This window comes from Falco punctatus (assembly GCF_963210335.1).
Source record: "Falco punctatus genome assembly, chromosome: 6".
NCBI lineage: Eukaryota > Metazoa > Chordata > Aves > Falconiformes > Falconidae > Falco > Falco punctatus.
Window position 1 is genome coordinate 75,852,211 of NC_137585.1, and position 22,728 is coordinate 75,874,938.

The 22,728-nt window shown below is 40.4% G+C and overlaps 1 protein-coding gene across 3 annotated transcripts in view; it reads right to left on the reverse strand.

Annotated features, from left to right (window-relative positions):
• Positions 1–2,056: 2,056 nt before the first annotated feature.
• SLC26A5 (solute carrier family 26 member 5) overlaps positions 2,057–22,728 on the reverse strand; it is a 36,668-nt gene continuing 15,996 nt past the window's right edge. For all 3 annotated transcript variants that reach the window (XM_080391953.1, XM_080391952.1, XM_080391954.1), the window contains 17 exons: positions 22,543–22,682; positions 19,186–19,296; positions 18,465–18,640; positions 17,807–17,971; positions 15,609–15,761; positions 14,309–14,391; positions 14,067–14,214; positions 12,148–12,261; positions 11,767–11,844; positions 10,523–10,618; positions 9,625–9,731; positions 8,383–8,452; positions 6,849–6,941; positions 5,776–5,898; positions 4,703–4,915; positions 4,403–4,457; positions 2,057–3,880 (listed from right to left, as the gene is read on the reverse strand). In XM_080391953.1, coding sequence (XP_080248079.1) covers positions 3,738–3,880; positions 4,403–4,457; positions 4,703–4,915; positions 5,776–5,898; positions 6,849–6,941; positions 8,383–8,452; positions 9,625–9,731; positions 10,523–10,618; positions 11,767–11,844; positions 12,148–12,261; positions 14,067–14,214; positions 14,309–14,391; positions 15,609–15,761; positions 17,807–17,971; positions 18,465–18,640; positions 19,186–19,296; positions 22,543–22,682 — 2,068 coding nt within the window. In that variant the 3' untranslated portion in view covers positions 2,057–3,737. The remainder of the gene's footprint in view (positions 3,881–4,402; positions 4,458–4,702; positions 4,916–5,775; positions 5,899–6,848; positions 6,942–8,382; positions 8,453–9,624; positions 9,732–10,522; positions 10,619–11,766; positions 11,845–12,147; positions 12,262–14,066; positions 14,215–14,308; positions 14,392–15,608; positions 15,762–17,806; positions 17,972–18,464; positions 18,641–19,185; positions 19,297–22,542; positions 22,683–22,728) is intronic.

The following is a 22,728-nucleotide window of genomic DNA, read 5'->3' on the forward strand; positions in this document are numbered from 1 at the left end:
GGTGCGAGTTCATCGTGAGTGTGTTCTACACTAGTGGAGTATTGCTGCTGTGGAAGAATAAACTCAGTGAGATTCTAATAATGCACCCTAAACCAGTGAGGTATTTTTAAATTGGATACCTGGGCCATGTTAGAAATCCAAAGTTTAGATCCCTGGTCACCATTTGCACCCCAAAACCTACCATCTGAGTTGCAGAGGTGCTGAAAGATCCCTAAGGGACTGCAGTGTTTCCAGGTGTGCTCTGAAACGCTTGCATATGACACTCGGCACCAAGGTGTAGGTGTGTCCTGAGAAAGCTCTGGGGAACTGCTGTGGGAAAAGGGCTGAGGAGAAGGTGTATGTAGCTCTGCTCAGGTGCTTGGTGCTGTGAGTCATTGCCCACCTCAGGGATGATGCGAAGGGGTTTTTTTCCTTCCCTTGTGTGAGCGCTCTGGTATCATCATAACTTGATTTTTTTTTTTTTTTCCTTCAGTGGTTTTCTTCATCCTTTTTGCTGAGATTCTTTGTTTCTTACCAAATAGTAAGTAGGTCAAGAATGAGGATTTCTTAGCGCTAAGGGATGGAAGATTTCTTTTTCCTGTTCCTGCTCTGAAAAAGATTAAAAGTTTGACATCCACTACTGCGCACTTTGTCACATCACATTGTTACTTGTCTAAGATGCCGCTACACATGGAGCACGACCCCGACAGGGTCCTGCTGCTCCGGTAGCTGGGCAGTAGCTCATAGTTGTTGGCAGCAGGCAGTGTTAAGAGGTTGATCTTCATTCCTCTGGCATGTTTCTGTAGAGCTGGCTGGTTTGGTAAATGAAAAGCAAGCCTTTAATTCTCTTTTTTTCAAGTGTGGGAAGTTTTGTGGGGAGTAAGAAAAGACCAGGAGAGCTTGAAGAACTACCTGGGGGGAAAAATGCTTTTGGGAACTGCTTTGTCTTGGAAGTGAGAGTTTTATCAGGTCTTATTTTGATACAACTGATGTCAATTTATCCAAGCTTAGATTGTGAAGCCACTTTTTTTTTTTTTTTTTTTGAAGAGGAGGTGTGTACAATAGGGAAAGAGTGTGTGCAGCACGTAGACTTTGTTAGCATTTTGGCTGGTGTCAGTATGTTGATAAGCAAACGAGCAGTTGTGTGGAAAACTGTTATCTGTTATTTTGGTAAGAGATGTTGGGGAGGGATGCAAGTTTATTGGTGGGACAGAATTTTTTTCATTTTGAGCCTGAAAGGGAAGTGGTTCCAAAAGCACCATTGAGAGTGTCTTGATATACCAAGAGCAGCACTTGGAAATCAGCGTACTTTTTACTTAAGTGTGTAACAGGAGTTTGGCTCTTCCCAGGTATCCTGCTGTACTGTCAGTGCTCCTGCAAGAAAGGAGGGGGAGAGGAGTATTGTTCTGACTATTGAGGTCTGGAACTGGACTCGGCTATCCAGCGACGTGTGGCACGGTGGGGCGCTGCCCTGTCAATGCAGACAAACTGGAGAGGGGAAAGAGTTTAAAGGCTGTGGCTTTCTTTAATGTAGCGCTGACAAGCCTAAGGAATTAAATTTGTAGATAGCAGTCTGTTAATCTGTATAGGAGAGAGGAAGTCGGATTACTGTTCGTGGCTGAGGTAGGCTGGTGAGCAGGAAGCAGTGCTTCAGCTGGTGGCAGCAGAGCACAGGAAGAGACAAGCGAGAAGCTGCCCGATTTTATTTTACTGGATGAGTTACCAGCGCTGCCGGTAGTACCCAGGAGTGTGGTGCCAAGTGCTCCTAGTGCCACGCAGGCTGCAATCTCAGCCTTTCTTGGGCAAAGGTTTTTCAGCCCACCAGCATTTCCACAGCTCCCCAGAAAGCACGGCTGTTGCTACCATGGTGGGAAACGCAGCGTTTAAGCTTATCGCTGTGAGGCCTGTGTGGAGAGGGCTTCGTAGGATGAGGAGCAGGAACCTGAGCAGCAGCAAGGCCTGCGTGGAGGTGGTGACCCTTCCCGGCCTACCCTTTAGCAACAGGCACCTTGGGGCCAGGGACCTCGGCTTGTCCCACATAGAGTCTCACCAAGACAAAGTGGAAAATTTTGACAAGTCATCATCATCACTTTATTTTAGAAGTCGACAGGGTTTTGCCCTACATAGTTCAAAACTGAAGCTGCAACAAGCTAAAAGTAGAAAAATACACTGTATGTAGATAAAAAGGCTTGTTAAGCTGGTTAACATTGCAAGTGTACCAATAGTTGTTCAAATTAACACGCACAATGTGTTAACGTGCATTCAGTTCATCCTTTGAACTCCAGCTAAGCAGTAATTTCTGATGCAGAAAGCTTCCTATCCCTACTGGCAGGGGAGTCTGAAGAATAAAAATCTTTGCTGACTGCCCCCGGTTCTTGGGAAACTTGGTTTACCTGAAGCAAGCCCTACTCACAACAGAGCCTGGAGCAAAATGAAAGCATTAAGTTCTGCATTCAGAAGAGAGGAAGTCCTTTATGCGCAGGGCCTTTGATTTGAGGGTGCAAAATGAAATGTCTCTGATGTTCTGTTCCTCTGTGCTGTCAAAATAACCTGCAGAAGAAACATTCCGAAGTTCCTGCCTCTGCTCAGGTTCATAGTGACTCTTGTTAGGGAAATACAGGGATTGAAGATTTCTTTTGTTTGCTTGAATTACATTTCCATGTTTTTCATCTCAGACCTGGAGTTGTGAGCAGTACCACAGGAACCAGGTTGTGAAGACTATAGGGACACCCCCCCCCACCCATGCTACTCTTTCTTTTAAAAACCCCAATCATGTAACCTTTTTGAGTTCTATGAACTGATTTTCTCAAAGAACTTAAAAGCTGAGTCAGAAGCAGCACTGCTGGTAGGAAGGAATCTCAGGCAACAGAATAGTAGTACTTCTTTTTTTGTTTTGGACCACTGAGACTTCAGCATTTGTCTACATTTTCATTCCAGCTTAAGAGACTACATATAGGGCATCAGTTCTCAACTTTAATGGGCTTCACTCTTGCCTTAAACCAGTTTTGTCTTCAAACTTTGAAGCTAAATTAATTTTAGCTTAAAATCAACTGTATTCTTTTCTAGAAAGCATAACTAGGTTTTGGCAGTTAAAGTACCGTATTGGTAATATAATAATTAGACAATGAGCCTCTAATTTGAAGCTCACTCAGACTGAAAATGTTCAAGCAACGAAGAGTTGAGTATAGCTGAGACAGGTTAGATATTAAAAAAAAAATAACTGTACCGTCCAGGTTTAAAAAGAGTAGCAGCTAAATGCTACCAGTGTGAATTCATTAATCCAGCTGGCAGATAATTACAATTTGTATGAATTCATCATATGCAGATGTTGACATCATGCTTTAAAATTCATTTAAGAAAGTTCTTTAAAGACACTGGTACAGTGCATTGCAATTGCAGAACAGTTATTTCCTGCAATATCTCACCTCATAGTGAGTTAAAGTGCCCATTTTCTGAACAGGAATAGGAATGTCACCTTGTCTTACCAGATTGTGATTGTAGCAGAATACACTGAATTTTCTTGTCTTGCTTGATTTTGTGCATTTATGTTGTTGGAAGGCTATACCCTGATTGAAAGAAAACATTCAAGAGCATGAAGGCTTCCAACTTCTTATCCACTCTTCCTACAGAAAATAAGCACCACCCTGTTACCCGTAGATACAAATAGCCTTAGGCTCTCTTTAAACTGTGCAAATTAAATATTCAGAAAGAGTCTCCATCAGCACAAATCTGCCTTCCGTTCTGCTCGATGCCAGTCTTCAGAGGTCAGAGTCGGTCTGTGAGGCCGACCTGTCTTTCACTTGGCAGGCAAGGACAGCATCATGAATGCTGTGAAACAACAACTCTCTGGTTACAGTGTTATCAAAAAAAGTCAGTCTTGTCAGCTCATTCATTACAGGGCCTACAAAACAAAAACCAAACAAGCACATAAACTAAAGTACAATGATGGAAGACAACAGTATTTCAAGAAGATGACAACAACTTGCATTTAAAATAGCCAGGTGGATCACACACTACCTCTATTCCAAACAGGTAATTATCTTATCCAGACGCACACAGAGGCCTGTTCTTGGCAGAAGATGCTACATTCCAAATATTACAAACTTGAATCATTGCAGGCTTTTCTCCTTATTACATTATTACAGCAATTTCAAAATGCAACGTTTAGGGTGGCATTGACGATTGGCCAGCTGGAATAAATGGGAGCTGGACCTAGTCCTCACAGACATCATTACGTCAGTGTTCTGCTTTCACCGAAGCGAAGGCTCTAATGCATATGGGCTTATTTTTTCTCAAATCCAATCTTATGTGAAGTGCTGATACTACCGACGCACCCAGCAGCAGAAAATATGGGGCCAGAGGGAAAGAGATAAAACAGTCTCTCCCATAAAGCTCACCCAAAAAACCCAACAAACTAACTCACCACTACAGCTGGCAATACAGACACAGACACCAACTTCTTTGTATTCTTTTATAACCTGCAAGAGAGTTAAACTGAAGTGAAACGCAGGTACACTGTTGTACACACCGCAGTTCTGGAAGATGTAAGCCAATTACTGGGAAAGCTGCACCGTCCGCATTCCCCAGTATTCAGCTAAAACTTACAGAGCTACAAAACTGAAACCGTGATTAGGGGGCATGTATGTCTCATGCCGACAGGTTGCCTACTGGGTATCTCACAAGTATTCTACGAGCTTTTCTGGGGGAAAAAAGCCCTACTTACCGACTTCAATGTTTTTGCTCCAACTGAATCCACAAAGTTCACTGGTGTGAAATCCAGGATTAAAGAGTGGATATTTGTTTTGGGCGCCACAAAATGTTCATGCTCATCAGGAGACGTGTCTTGTACGCTAGCGTCTGGAGATGCAAATTTTCCATTTACAGGTAACTCATCATTTGCTATCTCATGTTTTATACTTGCTTCCATGTCGTTGGTCTGGGACAGAAGATAAATGACAGCCAATGCTTTTTCAGTGTTGACCCCCCTTCTCCCCGTACTCATCTCTTCTTTCAACCTTTAAAAGGTGTACAGCTCCTAACCATTACAGAAGCTGGCTTTACATGCATGCATACTTCCATATCTTACGTATATCAAGGTTTATTCTCTTATGCCCAGCCTTTCTATAGCTACAGGCAAGCAGCTTAAAGCTGTTACCTTAGGAGCGATTTACCCATTCCTTCAAACACTGACACCTGTTCCTTCCTTCCCTTGTCCCTGCTGATCCTGTCAAGGCCCGTATACTCAAAAGAAGCAACAGCAGCAACTGGGCTCTTAAGTTAGGCAGTTGTGTGGTTTCCCATGGTAAAAAGCACACACCAGCCCCCCACCATGGGGCCAAATTTAAACACGCACAAAGGCACAAGCATGTTTCAGACAGCCCTTCTGCCTCGGCCACGCCAGGGTCAGCAGTGCGGATGGGACCCTTTTATTACAGGCACTGCTGCTCTGCATTAATTTTATTCTATTCTATTTCTGCATGATTATTTCAAGTGTGTGGGGAGGGGCAGAGGAAGGGTCCCTCCAGTTTCTGCCAACACCACTGCTGAGTCACTATGACACTGTGGAAAGGCTCTGCTCTGCTTTTTGCTACCTGAATGTAATCAAGGTTCAACACAATTATCCAACCCAGCCTTGAGCCCCTGATCCTTTTGCTGTTCCCTCAGTAGCCTGTCCACACTGCACAGTGCTTGCTCCCTGAGCCTTCCTACCTGAGCGGCACCCTGCACCTTGTATAAACAAGAACGGTAACACCAGAAAGCAGCATGTTAGCTGATAAAGCAGAGGTAAATATTTACCGAAGAATTCACTAGTTTCAATACAGCTTTCTTTCTGAGTTCATTTGCCGCCTTTATTTCCCTGGCATGCCTCTTCTGGGCTTTTCTCCTTGCTGCTAATATGGCACAAGGGTCCACTCCAGTCTGTCATCAAAAGAAAGCACGATCAGAGGAGATTCAGCTTGTTAGGATGACATTGCAGTATCAATTAGCACTGCATTAATCACTGTCATAAATTTAAAACGCAAGCCTGCATTGTTCAGTTTCCCTCGGTGGGGGAGAGAACAGTATAAAGTAAGAAGGAATAATCTTGGCAAGCACTGTGTTGACAAGATGAGGAAGAGATGCACCACATTGTTTTCTCGAGATCAGAGTGTGCCATGTTCCAACCGAACGCTGATTCGAGTGCAGAGAGCAAGGGGGAGAGAAGTGCACTGGGACATAAATCGCTAATACCTCTTGCTCTGTGAAGATCGGTACCACCCACCTGTTTTGTACAAGGCTCATCATGGGAGCTACAGAAAAATTTTCCAGAAGTTAGTAAGGGTGCAACTGCTACCGGGTCAGGCAGTTCTGCTGTTAGCTGGTTCTGTTATTGCCATTCCCACCCAGTCACCCACTGGTTAGACAGGAGGTGACGCATACTCTTGTATGCGGGTCATTTGTTGCTCCTGAGAGGCATAAATGGCCACAGTATTTCACAGTCCTACACTCCACTAAAGTTTGTCACCCAAGAAGGGTGCTTTTACTCCCAGACATTTTGTTTTCAGTTCAGCAACTAATTTCCTTTTGATTTAAAACAAACAAAAAAAAAAAGCGTTTCACCAGTTTGTGCTCTGCAACCACCAGACCTTCCATTCACAAGCAGTTACTATTAAGATAAATCAACAAAGCATATTCCCTCCCACCACATTGTTGCTTCCTAAAATGATCTGCAGTTTGCTGGAGATACCTCACGTTTTACTGTTCTCCAGGGGCCACAGGCCGAGAAACATTGTGCTAGGAGTGGCACTAAAGGAGCTGAAAGATGAGCATGTTTCAGAAGCCAGCTTGAATTTTCAAGACACAGACATCAAAGAATTTGCTTTACTTACCTTTTTCTTCAGCGCACTTGTATATGACTCACTATTGGCAAAATAAAGTGATGCATTAGCTTGAAATATTTTTATTCCAGGATGTTCTTTAACCTAAGAAAAAGAATATTGGATGTGCACAGTTAAGTATTGCCTGCACTAGAAGAAAAGCACCTCTGTGATTACAAGACACGTGAACGTGCAGCAGCCCAACAGCCAGCCCTGCATGGCTGCCAGCATGTGTCAAATAAAGGAGGCTGGCACTGTCGTGAGCAAAGGCAATCAGAAGATCAGAACCTCCCCCTTTCCCACTGTAATACTGCACACAATCAATGCCATGTAACATTTTTCCTTCTTTGTAACAACAAAATGTACAGCCATAAAAAGGAATTAAATATTTGTAGTTCTCTGATGCTGTTATCTGCAGTTGGTATTACCACGAGGAAATCAAGCAGATCTAGCCTCCCTTTTCGCCTCCCTTTCTACAGCATTAATGACTCATTTCTCTCTTTCTCTTTTTTCTTTCTTGTCTCCTCAGGCACAAAAAAAAGAGCCTTTCAAATCTTTGGTTTTAAACAGGCCCTCAGATAGGTCACAGTACTGTTTCTTTCTTCTATTTTAAATGAAGTAATCTCTAAATGGGTCGCACTCTGACATTTTACATGCTAATAACCTGGCTGGCAGCAGAGATCCAGCCTGCCATACGCTGTCAACCCCTTCTTTATGCAGGAGGAGGAAATGCTAACTACATTCAGTATAATAAAAACGGAGTCTCCTCTTCTTTGCATACAGCTAGAAACACACCCATACACTTCTGCTTTGTGTCATATTCAAACCAGAACTGGTGAGAGAAAGTTTTCAGATTACACCATCATCTTTTCACATAGTTTTTTACAGAATAGTTCTTTAGTAAAGGGGGATGTAGCCTTCACAGCAGCACCTCTAAGAACATGACAGAGAGTACAGAAAATTGTAGCTGCTCTTTTTGAATAAATATAGCGTGCTTATGTCCATTATATTGACAAAATGTACTGCTTTCTTTTGGTTGAACAAAATGGCATTTATAAGAAGCTAAGTGCATGGCAAGCAACTGTGCCATTAGTTGTGTATATTTAATGGGTAAGGGATGGGGAGATGCTGTTTGAAAGAGTTTGTGCAATTTGGAAGAACATATCTGGATCCTGGGTTCCACGGATTTCATGCCATACCGCCACACAAGTAAAGAAGGTGGCCTGCTATGCACTAATGTACATAGCAGTCTTTAGCAGTGGTATTCCTATAAAACTTACTATTTTGTACAAGCTAGTAAAATGGAGCTAGTATAAAGGTCACTTTTGGTCACCTCCTGGTCAAACATACATGCAGTACAAAAAGCTAGCATTTTGAATAAAATACCTTTTAATACTAACATCAAATTTATTTTCTTTCCCTTCAACACTAGTGAATGCTAGGCAGACAGCACTGTATGTGCAGAATGATAGGGCTAAGCAGCAAATTGCCAGTCGTCTTTGCCCCGCTACATAAAACTCTTCAATACAGAAGAATAGACTCCTACCTCTTCATACTCTTCCACATCACAGTAGATGTCAGTGTCAGGAATCTGACCAAGGATTCTGTATTGAGGCCTAGAGAGAAACAGAAACAAATGTTTTAGTATTATCACTTATAAAGTGAGTGTTCAATACAGATTGAAACTTATTTTAAATGGTCATTCTGCAGTGCCTGTCTGGTACAATCTTATCTAAACATGGTCAAATGCAGTGGGCAGTTTATGGCAGGAACACAATAAAGGGGCCATCTGGTGACTAGACAAGTTTGCTTCTGTCAGTGCAAAAACAATTTATAAACTTAGCACAGTAATGTCATTTTCTGAAAAGCATGGGCCACAGCTTACAAAGGTACAGGGCAAATTCTTTTGGCATGAACTGGTGTAACTCTGTTGACTGTCCTGCAAGTATGGAAACTCGTACTAGCAGAAAACAAGCTGTAATTTCAAAGAGCCACTCTGCTCCCAGTACAACGCCTGAGCAGACGAATATTCCCAACTCACAAGCAGTGTAACAACAAAGTACATTACTGTTCTGTTTGCAAGAAAAGAACCATATGGAGATGGCAGAAAACTACTCTCATTTATGTAGAGCGGAAATCTCAGAAATTTGGTTTCATTCCAATGCAGACAGAAACCAAGACTTTTATAGACCTAAACGTCCCAGACCTTCAGCCTAGAAGCCTCACAAGACAGTCCTATCCACACTTACAAGAAATCTTTTTGCTCTAGACCTGGAAAGCTTTACAGTAAAAGCTCTGTCACTTTGAATGGGAATAGAGGAGAAGTGAAAAAATTTAAGGGCAAGCACAATATTTTATGAATTAGAACTTATAAAATCCCTAAACATTTATCCAGTGATAACTTGACACAACTTCTGACTGACTGTGACAGCGCCCATAAAATGTAATAATTTACCAAAATTGACATCAAGCAGATTTGAAGTTCTAAACTCTAGGCATTAAAAAAAGTAAACATGAAGATTAACCAATGTAAGAATGTGAAAATCTCCTGGGTTTTTGTAAACTTGAAATTGCAAGTTCATGCCCTCTGGGAATTTTGTTCTCAGAAAAATAAAATGCTAACCCTGGATCAGAGCCACAGGGTTCTGTGTTCTCTGTTATGAGGCAGATTCTCTACTGTATGCAGCTGAAGAAGGTGGAAAAGTCTCTTGCTTATCTGCACCCCTTAAACAAACAAAACCACACAGAATATCAGCAAACACTAATTTTGATAAAGAAGAAATCTGACCTTTGTGTTCTGTAAATAACGGTTATCATTGCAAATGCTACTGCAGTAAGCAAACCATAGTCTAGTCCCAGGAACAGAGAAGCCAGAAAAGCTACCACCCAGATGGCCTAAAACAAAGAAAACGTCTGAATTATTATGCGTTCTTTCCTGTTAACAGCAAAAACAATAGCATAATTCAGCCTCAAAACCTATGTATCACTTCTGCTCAGGAACAGGCTATATATAATGTAATCCATCATGATAGCAGACTGTAATTGCTTTAACCTTTCAGAAGGGCATAAAAGCTCAAGGCACACTAACATAACATCTGACAAACTGTCACATATTAATTAATGCCTTAAGTCCTGTTCTCCAAGGAATTCTATGTTACCATCAGACTCCAAATACCTTAGGATAAAAAAAAAATTTTTCCAAGGCCTGCAAATAGCTCTCACTTACTTCTATCAGCCAGTTAATCCAGGAGAAAAATGACACCAAAATGTTTCCTCCAGTATACTCTTAGTTCTGGCCCACTCCAGCCCGGTTTTTGGTTTGTCTTAAAAGATGGCAAATACCTTCAAGTAGTTTTGTTTGTTACTCTGTTTTTCAAATTCTCTTCGGACATTCCCACAGCCTTCAGTGCAGTTCCTATAGCAACACTGCAAGAGCTTTGCTTTTACTGCAACTGAACTACTTCGAACCTGAGTTAAATCTTGTTGAACAATGACAAAAACATTCTTATGTGTGCAACAGATCACTCTTCTAGGTCTACTTATGGCTCCATGTCTTATGTTCACCTGTATCCCAACATCAATTTGTAACTCCTTGATAAGTTTCTACTCTGTTTTGGGGGTTAGGAAGAAGAGGAGCAACAAATTTAATACAGTAACTTACACGCACCAAACTGTGCATTACTCACCAGCTCAATCTTACTGGTTCTCCAGAAGTGCGCAACGTCTCCAAACTGTTTAAACATTCCTTTCAGGTTAACCATGACAATTGCAGCCAGTACTGTCTAAGAATATTACACAAATGCAATTTTCAGAAGCAAAATAAACCCATCCCAAATAAGAACTTCAATGCATCACAAATAACTGTGTTTCTGTGCTTTGTACAACTGACACAAGTCTGCTGAACAGATGTTCTACTTAAAACCAGCAACTTTTCAAGCAGTGGAGCTATACCTTTACTGTGGCTGCAGAAATGGCAAGCCAGAGTCAGTATGGTTTGATTTACTCTTTCCTGGCAAAAGAAATCACATATTCCTGAGCAACGTGTTTCTTCAATTATAGCACCTGAAGCAACCAGACTATAATCTCAAATTCAAATGTCTCTACAACACACTGCAACAATTCCTGTAAATCATATAGGTGTAATCCAAGGTACAACTCCTATGAAAAGAAACAGGAATTGCATATCATCCTATGCGTGTCACCAGAAACAGACTTTTTTTTTAAAGTCAGAATATTATTTATGAGCAATTGTATTGCACATCACTTGGGTTTCTTTGCCCTTCCCTTCGGATTTTATTCCTCTCCCCTTCTCCTGCCTTTTCATTATTATTGTTATTATTATTGTTTTGTTGTTGTTACTATTATTATATTAATTATTGTTGTTTTGTTTTTTCTTCTATTATTATTATTACTATTATGGTTTTTTTCACTCCTTTTTTATTTAAATTATTAAATTGCTCTTATCTCAATCCTTGAGTTTTACATTCCTTGCTGGTTCTCCTTCTCATCCCTGTGCGGGGTGTGAGGTGGGCGGAGAGTGAGTGAGCGGCTGCGTGGTGCTTAGTTCCTGGCTAGGGTCAAACCAAGACACTTGGCAGTTTTAGGTTTACAGGTCGGCTCAATGATCTTAAAGGTCTTTTCCAACCTACATGACTCCAAAGGGGAATTGTTTGAAGGTATCATTTTTATGTTCTAAAGACAGAGTCCAGAACATCCAACATTAAAAAACAACAACAACAACAAGCATGCTGGATCCTTCAAATTATAGTTAATTGCTGGTCTAACAGCAAAAATGCATACAAAATATAAAGGTTTCTGGATCAAGGCCTAACTGTGTTGTTTACTAGTCATCCCACAATCACTATTTTAAGCAATACTCACTGCCTCTGCTCACTGACAATGCACTGCCTCACACGCAAAACTCCCTTACCTGTGGAAGCGGTTCAAAGAGGTATCCAATAGCCACAATTACCAACAGAACCATAACTGAAGAGAGAGCACCTGCAATCTGAGCAAAAGAAGGCAGAAATCATTTATAAATGCTCCCAAAGACCAATATTATTGCTTAGCTAACCCCTCTTGTGCTTCCTACAGGGCTGGTTGTTCAAGTGATTTTGATCCTTCCCACTCAGTTCACCCATTTTGGCTTGTGCAGCTTTCTATTCTGGCCCAATCCGGATTTGAAACAGGGGAAACTAGTTATTCCTTCTGGTCTAGACATAGAAATCTGGCAATCTTGTGAAGCTTCGGACTTTAGCTTTGGAGCCCAAAAAAGCAAACTTTGTTTAGCTCAAAGTTTGGGTTTACATACCTGTGTTTTCCCACCAGTGCTTTCCTGAACAAGGCTCCGAGACATGGAGCAAGTGACTGAAAAGCTTTGGAAAAATGACCCCACAGAGTTGCATATTCCCAAGGCGATAAGTTCCTATGTTAAACAATAGATCAAAACAGAAGGCAGTTACATCTAGCAACTATACAAAACTGGAGGTATCCACACATATTAATAACCACATCTTATTTACAGTAATTACTAGCAATCTTATTGTAGAGAATAAGAAACCTTATTGTAGGTTATACTTGTGGTTCTCATAAATGTGCAAGTTGATGCATGTTAAATCATCTGTTAAAGTATGTGAAGAAGTGCTGGATATATTTCCCATCCTTAAATGTTACAGTAATCAGTCAGACTGAAAACTAAAATGAATGACAGCATTGTTTGTTTTAAGGATTTCAACTTGGGTATAACTTGAATTATAACTTTGAATATATGTAGAAAATAGTTTCTCATACAAACACTGTTCTTTGCTTCTCACCCTAACTATCTGTTTAGTACTTATTAGAACCAAGAGCAGCCTTGGCTGTGTTTCCATGGCTGGTAATCCATTGCTGTACATGAAAAAAACAATGTGTGTTCACTGCTACATCAGAAAGATCCTACAGGAAAACTGTTATCATGAGTGAGATCAGAGCTCCATCTACCTCAGTACTGTGTTTCTGATGCTTAAGAATTTGCTTGTTATGAGGCCTCCACAGATTACTCTGCATCCTGCTAGTTGTAAAGGAGGTGCTTTAAGTTATACGTTGTCACAGAATGGTTGGGGTTGGAAGGGACCTCTGGAGATCGTCTAGTCCAACCCCTGCTAAAGCAGGTTCTCCTATAGCAGGCTGCACAGAAGTTCTGGATGGATTTTTTTCTCTTTGCGTTTCTACAATCCTTTTTCTGATTCATTTAAACACTTTGCATATACTGAATCCTGTGATAAGGAGTTCAGTAGTTTAACATCCAGGTAAAGTAGCAGCTGACACCACTGAGGAAAAGATCTAGATGCGTAACTCGGGTCAATGAAGTGATGATCACTTTAACTAATGTAAATAGAGCTGATTCCATTTGCGCAGCTACAGATTTGTTCTTTTCTCTCTTTGGGTAACAGAACGATGACATCAAGGCTGAGATTCATCTGACCAGATATAAAAATCCGTAGGTAAAAGTCATTCAAACTCCATTTACTCTCAGAGGAAGACAGCCATTTCCAGAAGGGGGAACTGCTGACCAGTGCTGTCAGATGCTTGCTCTAAGAAATGCCTTACTGCATATGAACTCTGCCTCCCTTAACACCACAATGACATCAGCCAATAATCCAACTGCAATACTGATTCTAAAACGCACAGGAAAGACAAGAGTAGGTGAGGATGACACACTGTTTTAGTTTTCGAGGGTCCTTACCACAGCCTTGATCACTCATATCATGATCAGAATGTTAACTATAGGCAGGACCAATTGCTGTCCCAGAAAATAACAAGCTGCGTATTTGCAATAGGTTGGAATAAAAAGAAACTATAACACATAACTGGAATGTCTAAACTTCAGATAATAGTTCTTTTGACACATAAGGCATTGTATTTACCGCATGACAACCCTATTATGCTTTGCTCTGTTACAGAAAGCAGTGAGAAAGTAGCTGCCCATCAGGACAGTCTGGCCCAACAATTAATATTCACGCATATGTCCAAGTCTAACAGAAGCAAGCTTCCCAAAATGAAGCTAAAAGGGAAACTGGAAACAGAAGAACTTAAAATAACTCCTGGCATTTAAATGTGTAGGCTATCAAAAACCTGACCTGATTCCACTATGAAAGAAAAACTCGTTTTTGTCCAATATCACATTCTACTTTAATGATGTAACAAAGGTGCTACTGAGAATTTTCAACAAAGCAACCCCAGTGCTTTTACCTGATTCCCATCAATGGTGTAACCATGTTTAAGGGCAAAGATCTTGGCCATTGAAACAGCCATTGAAAATCCAACTATTGCTATTGCTACTGCATCCACAAATATTGCTGGGATGAGCTGAATCTCAGGAACCGCTGGTGCACGTAACCTTGAAGGTGAAACAAATATTTACAAATTACTGTAATAAAAGCTACATGCCATATGAAAAAGGTATAGTTTTAATAAGAATGTATCATCCCTACCCTTGAGGAATATTCCCAACAACATCCACTCTGTATGACTCACTCAGATTCATTCCAGCTGAAACTCCTGTGCCAATAATTACCTAAAAATCCACAAACACATTTGTAAACATCAGCTAGAAAGAGATAAAGCCACTCGAAGAACTAATAACAGTTAGCTGATTATGATTACATTTATTTGTCAATCAGTTTTCTAAGAGTTAGAGAATAAAGAAGCAGATAAAAAGGAGGAAGTATCACGATTTTCCCTCCATCTTGTTCACCCCCACAGATTTTATAAAGTTTTCTTGGAAACAGTGAAGTGGAACATGCCATGGTACGATCTGAATCACTTGAATGCCCTTTACCTCAGCCAAGCTCAGGGAGAATAGTGTATCAGGAAATTAAATGCAAGGACAAGCCAGGGACGTCTGCACTGCCATATTTTCACGTGCACAACCTGCATGCTATCTGTAACCAGAATTGGTGCAGCAGCAGTGACAGGAACAGGTGTAAGATCACTTTGCTGTTGCCTTACTGTCAAATACCTATTACACCACCTCCATCATCTCTCAATACCGTCCCTTTCTTTGTTCCTTCTGTCTAGATGGTACTCATACCCTCAGTTATTCCCTTTCTTGGCTCTGATCTCAAACTAGGCTGTTTGAGAGCTCTAGTTATCCAAGAACTCATTTTTAAATCCAACCGCTTTTAAAGGTGAAAGTTTATCTAAGATGTGGGCTTTGTGTACGTTAAGATAGTCTGCTTTATCCATGCAGTTTAGAGTAATCATTCAAAACAGAATCAATGCTGCAGTCAGTTATCAGTCTCAGAAACAGAGAAAGGAAGGCCAATTAGTAAGTCCTGCTGGTTCCTGTGCTTCTTTCTACCACCGCATTCTAAAAAGCATGCAAGCCCTGCAGAACCTCTGAAACAGGCACCCGTAAACACCTTCCTTCAGGAGGGGGTTCTGAGCTCCTGGACTCCATGTGGGAAATGCTGCTCAGGTGCATGTCTCACAGAGAATCATTCAGGTGCTGAAACTCCAGGATAAAGTGCGTTTTACAACAAATCTCTACCTACTCATTACCATAGGGGACTATGGGTTTTCAATTCTTCTTTGGGACTTTATGCCTAAAACTTGGGCACATCAGTGCCTAACCTTATGAGTATTCAAAACTTCAAAAGGATGAAGTGTCAAATGAATTATGTTCAACAGAAGTTACTCTAAAGCTCAATAAGACTTGATAGAAAATGAGATAGTTTCTACTGCTTTAGAATACTTATATAATTGAGCCATAGAATTTCACAACTTGCTTACCACAATGATCTCCATAGGAATAGGAACTGGGAGCTTCTTCTTAAACCGGAGATTGATTTCCTTGCCAATCAACAACAGAACAATGCAAGTTAATCCAACAACCAATGCAGCAATATTGGTCGTCATTATTTTTGAAAGCACCGCAGCTATGCTCTGTAACGCAATAAAAGTATCATAATTATTCCTGAGAAAATATAATTATGGAGATTTGCCACAAAAGAAAAAATTATACACTGCTGTTCAGCTGTGTTTTTATTCTGCATTTACAACCACGGTGAATCAGTGCCTCACCAAAATTCCCATTGTTCCCACAAAACACAGAAATTCAGAGTATGTCCGTGAGGGAGATGCATTTGCAAACATTTACAATATCAGTCTTTCTCAAATGGGGCAAAAATTTAGAGAAAAAACTATCATGGGGGAAAAAGTCTAAACTAAACCACTTCTGTTATCTTTCACATTTTCACACATATTTCATACTGGCAGCTACCTGAAAGTAATAAATGCAAACCCCTTCTAATACCTTCAAATATTCTTTGGCAAGTCACATCTACTTAAAACTGCATAAACTATTGTAAAATGATAAGGCTGCTGATACAACCATTGAGGTTACCATAGCAATATGATTAAATAACCATGATCTTGCAACACTGCTGCACTGGCCATTATTCCAAATATCTTTTAGTTGAAAACACTATCAAAAGGGTGTTAGGAAAGAAAGCTTGCTTGGACACAGAAGTGCTAGAGGGTAAATGATTCCCCTAACAATTACTTCTCCTTCCACTGCATTTAAGAAAATAAAAATAAACAAATGACCTCTGGAGAGATCTTTGAAAGAAAATGTACATACCCTTCTGTAGACAGAAGGAAAATTACAGCAACTATCAGGATATTATACATTCAAGATGTCCTGGTAGTACAACTTGAATATATACCTTCCCTCCTATTTGTTTGGCAGTTAGTCCATCTGGTTTCTGGATTAGTGAACCAAACAGCAAATTTAGGAATTAATCATTAGTATAGCCTTGTTTCCAAAAGTTTTGTTATATTTGCATAAATACACAAGAAAGACTCCCACAAAGTATATTCTATAGCCTTCACGTAGTCGAAATCCTGAAGCTTCGTTACAGCTGAGCCATCAATCTGCTCAAAAGCTTGGGTTTTCACAGATATCTGAGATCTTCCCTATTCTTCCACTCAGGAGTTCTTGTCTGCAAAATCAGAGCATTGATTTTGTGATAACAACTTGGGGCTTCCTAGACTGGCAGGCAAATCAGGTTCAGATGCATTTCAACTCTGCTTGTTCATAACAGCAAGAAAAGTAATGCTCATGTAAACTTAAAAGCTTTGGATGTAATTTCGATTAGGAATGTCCCTTTAAACAAATAATTTGCTGCATAGGATCCATTACATTTTTTTCAGAGCACAATTGTAAATTTTAAATTTGAGTGAAGAAGAGCTTTTGGTTTTACTTAAGTCATAGTAGCCAAATCATAACTTTACACTGCATGGTTTTTCTTCTGTCCACTTGCATCACAATGTGTTAGACAGAAGGTGAGTGGAAGATCAGACTATGAGCTACATCAAATACCTGATCCCTACATGCTCTGAACAATCAGTTTTAATGCTCAGGGTCTTTGATAAACGGCAGGTTTTTACAGAGTGTTCTTATTTGACAAGAGTTTTTCCCACTGCTCTAATGAGCAGGTACATTTATGATCACACAGCACTTTGTGTCCAACCATGCTATAAAACAGCTTTACAAAACAGGAAGTGAAGAATATTCCCATCAGGAATTGTGTGTGAAATTAAAGAAATACAGACTGGGCAAGGTTCTGAGAATAACATTTCCTAGCTTTGCAAGACATGTCTGGTCTACAGTGAAGCATTTTAGCAGCATGTTTTTCTTGCTTCAATGAACATTATGGTGTTCATATTACAAAACTACACTTAGCAGAATCCTAAAACCTGCCCATCTCAGACTGCGTTGAACTACCAAGCTGCGCCTATGCTGCACTTTAAGATGTCCATATATTGCTATGGCACTTAGAGACCTCGTACCCAGTTTTGAATACTAAAGTGTTATTCCACTTAATGCCAAAATAATAATTAAAAAAAAAACCAAACAAAAGGAAAAATCCCAAGTACTAGATCCAGACAATGCAGAATTTGCATGTTTAGTAAATGTAGTTACTCACATATACAACTGAGAGGGGTCCACTGTACCGGTTAGTCTTAACGCCAAGGAGATACTTCAATTGAGAAGTAAAGACATGAACTGCTGCAGCAGTAGTAAATCCTCGCACCAGAGGCTCTGTTAGATAGATGGCTACAAATCCAAATCGAAGGAAACCTAAACACAACTAACAAAGAAGAGAATTATTAACCACGTGACTCCCACTGTAGCCTGAACATCAGCACTGTATAGCACACAGGCCACAGGCCACCTCTCTTTACTTCAGTGCCCCAGCCGGATAAGGCAAACCTGAATTTGGCCTTTCTAAAGCCACAGTTCAGTAAGCAGCCATCAATGCACCAAATCTTCCATGCCACTGGCCGGTGCAGTGTGCAATATGGATAAACATACGCGTTTGTATGCACTCATAGACAGATTAGAGAACATCAGGTTGAGTTTTTCTGATGCAATAGGAAAAAATGAAAGGGGGAAGGTCCCATTTTTCCCACCCCTCCCCACTTCTGTTATGTGGCTGCCACAAAGCAGTCTGGAGTCTACACAGTGCAGTGCTGAAGCACAAGTCTATTGACAGGGGATCCACCGTGACCCAGCACACCCTGCAACTGCAAGTCTAGCAGCATCATCTGAACTTGCCCTTACAGTTAACTGCAAGCACATACCTGGATAATTCCTGAAAGAAAAGCGAGAGTCACAGCCACCTGTACCCTCTTGGTATCCCTGGCATTGTAATAGAAATCTGTATCATTAGTAGAATTATAGCCTATAGATATCATTTCATCAGGCACTTCTCTCACAGCAACGCCACCAACCATCATACTAATCACAGCAAAGGTGCCTGAAGTAAGAGGGAAAGGAAAATAATTTGTTAAAATCCTGGAGGTTTTTTTTTTTTTTTAAGAGTGGCTCTTATTGAGATGTGTGCAATTAAAATATAATAGAATTTTATACCTAAATATTTTATTTTTTCAGTCCCCAAATCTGCTCTAGTACTCAGCACCATTAAAGCTAGTTAGATGGTGAACATATACATCTACAGTAAGTAAACACCATAATTTTTTTCTATCTCAGTTTCTATTATGCAAATTAGAGATTCGTCCTGGCCACACAGGATGACTGCAGCGATGAAATTACAGTTCAGGAGTTCACAGCACACACTTCTAGATCTAATATGACAAAAAATGCTCTTCTATTCCTTTCTAAGTAGGATGGATAAATTAACAATAAAAAATACTACTACTGTTTGACACATCTGTATTTCTCCTATTCATTTAAATTCAAATTGATGGAAAACAACTACACTTCCTACTTCCCCAATTTTATTTTTTACAACTTTATTAAACACATGCACACACAGACTTTCAGTTATCCACACAGATATACCTATTGATATATGCTTGGAGGTTCCAAAAAAAGTATACAGAAAGACAGGATAAAATGAAGAATATAGGCCAAATACTGGGGGAACAGCTGCCAGCAAAGCATAGGCTAAACCTAGAAAACAAGACACAAATACATATGTTAAGCAAACGACAGAAAGAAACCATCTGAAGCAAAAGGATTTAAGCTTACTAAAACTGAACTCACTTAATAGGAAATCTTGTGACATATCACAGGTTTAAAAAACAAGAAGTCTTGCAGCAAATACTCTTTAACATGTATAATGCTGTAGGGCAGTGCCTAGAAACCTGACGGTTTGAGTCAGGAAACCAGAAGTATCTAATTATGGGCACTGCAGGTGTGTGCATGCATGTTTGTGCATACAACTGTGCACCTGCGCTCTCACCGTTTCACCTTTGGGGCTGGAAGTACTTTTTGATAGCCAACAAGCACTTTTTGTTGCCTTTTGTCTGTCAAAGAATGTAATTGGAAACACCCCAAACCCCATAAACAGTGGGACACATTTAATTTTTCTTCTGCTTTTCTCATCAGACATGACCTTCATGGTAATCTATGACTGATTAAACAACTCCCTCCACCTTCACCGCAGAACAAGTGGGATGACATAACAGTTTATGTTTCTGCAAAACATGCTCCAAAATATAAAACGAGCAGAGAATCATTGCTTACAATCTGTAAGGTCATAGAGAGCTTATAGCCTGATATTCTTCCCCAAAAAATAAGTCCTTTTTGTTATCAAGCCCTGTCCAGTTCCAGGCAGTGGCAGTGCAACTCACACCATTTCTGTTTGTAAGGGGGGCTGGCAAGCATGGCAATGGAGCTGTGGGGAAACTGCTCTAAGGGCCACCAGGGAGGGACACCTCCCACAGTGCTCCCCCTCTGCGTGACCGAGCATGTGCTTATCATAGGACCAGGCTCACAAGCAAATTGTGTGCACCACGTGATATGGCACATTATGGTTCCAAGTTCCAGCAAAATACATAGTTCTACATGGCTTGCATTAATGCAAATTAGACACCAGAACTGAACAAATGGGCCTTGAGAAGAAAACGCTGTATCCTGGCTTGGCTTGGTTCTCCATTTCACCTTCACAAGAGCAGACTCACGACACCTGAGGAAGCTGTGTGTTCTTGCCGCACTTGGGCAGACTGGTCCAAGTTAGGACCAAAAAGCTCAACAGTCCAGTGCAAATTATGAAAGGAAGCAATGGTTCACCCACCACGGAGAGCTAGTGATACTTGAAAACACCTCTTCCTATTAATGTATTTTCAAACTGAGAGACAAAGCATCAGGTTACAACGAAAGAACAAGAACAGGAAAGGTTCTTCTGTGTCATCCAAGCACTCTTGCACAGTATAATAGCTCACAGTCTTGCTCATGCCCTAAGCAATGGCCAAGTCCTAACCAAGAATTCAAATTCCTATCTGAACTGGAATGATGATATCGTTTATCCTCTTGCAGCAATGAGCTCTTCATTAAGTATTGTTTATTCTCTTGCAGCAGTGAGCTCTTCATTAAGTACTGCTGAAACACATCCCACATATATTCTCTGCCCCAGGGGCTACCTCTCATGCCAAGAGAATCACCAGAACACCCTGTACTGTAACAGCCTGGCTTTTAATATGGTGATGAACTTAACAGTACAAGTGACCAGAACTGAAAACTAGTGGTTTCAAAACCAGGAGGGTGGGTCTATGTGAAGTTCCTATCTGAATACCCTTTTATTCCTTTTCCTTTTCATTTGTACTGGCATTTTTAGAGGCTGTCAGTGCCAAGGAAATAAAGAGATATTGACATGACAGGAGTTCACAGCTTAAACACCCTGGCCATTTCAGTTCTGCCTGGAATGATCCCCAGGCTTCTTTGAACTCATGCTTGCTAGAATTACATGCATTACAGAAAAATAAAAGTTCAACTTTTGCCTTTTTAGAAAGATTAGGAGCAGCTTAAGGGCATGTCTGCAGTCACCGAAGAAAAGAATAATATTTAGTTTAAAACGAAGTCACAAATTAATTATAAAGTTCATAGCTGACCCACTTAAATTTTAGTGTCCTTATCTGATCATCACATAAACTGTGTTTCAGTATACAACTGGTAATGTTTGTGTCTACTGTATGGCAGATTTGCTGACAGTTAACCACATACTTATCAATTTAACATAAGCTGACGTTTATATTTGTGTAAGAAAAAATATCCTTAATTATAAAAAAAAATGCACAAACCCAGGAAGCTACAGAAATAAACAAGTCAACTGCACAGACTAAATTAGGATATTCCACTGCTTTAATGGATTACCACCTATTAAAATCTAGGCTTCTCGGATTTACAGATTAATTCTTCATACCTGCCTCAGCCTTAAGTGGAACAAGTGAGGTAGAAATATGAAATATGAAATGCTTAATTACATATACCCTTAGCATGAGGACTCCTCTGGACTGGGCTCTGCACAAATTCAAAAATTCCCTCCACTCTGAGACCTCCTGAGGAAATCTACTGGGACTGTGGCAGCTGTCGTGAAGCTGCCATTCCCAGAGCAATGGTGACACCCCATCATGATACTGCTATAAAAATCCTGTCACTAACTCCACTGCAGTTCTGAAACTACTGATAGTAAGGCGTCAGGCTGAACAAAAGATTCCATTGGTTCAGTCACCAAGAGCTGACCAGAAAAGTGAACACCAGCTTTCTCTTCATCTTCCACAGAGTCTGCTCCTACTTCAGGGCCAGGCTCCGCTTGGGGTGAAACTTCCAAGTAATTTAATAGACATTCCACAGATTTTCAGTCTTGTTATAGAATATACTTTTGATTTATTTCCACTATGTAAATCACTTCCCACTACTATCATTCCAGCTTAAACCTGTGGCTTCTAGCCTTAACAGAAAGAGGGATCAGTCTCTGATTTCTTGCATGTTCTTCTCTGGTTGAATTTAGTTTGGTTACTTTGCAACAGTTGTCATCCTGAAACATGTCTATATGTTTATTAGATATTGCTACCCTCTGTAGGAAATCTGCTACAACTTTCAGGATGATGGGATCAGAAAATAAGAGAGTGCATTCAGCAAAAGGTTTAGACTATAAGAAGCTGGTTCTGTTATTGAGAGCTTTTCGTATTGATCAAAGAGGTATGCTTCTCTCAGAGGCTGCTGCATATCACTGACTTGCAGTTTTAAGGACATCGTCATGATGGGCTGGTCAGCAGAATGGTGTACTGATCTCCACACACCCCCTGAAATACACATCCTTTTCTCATGAGCACCTGTTCAGGAAGCCAAGCACTACCATAAAAGCACACACAGAAAAAGCAAAGAAGGGATAAATAAATCTAGAGAGATACTCACCTTGAGGAAGCTGCATAACCCCAGTGCTTATACCTGAGATAATGTCTCCTAATAAGTATTCCTTCACTGGGTAACAGGGAAGCCATTTTAAAATTGGTAAGAAACTGTAAAGATGAGACTTGGCTTTCTTAGAAGAACAACTGAAAATACAAAGCAGAAAGAAAAAGTTAGACACTAGCAGTGGTC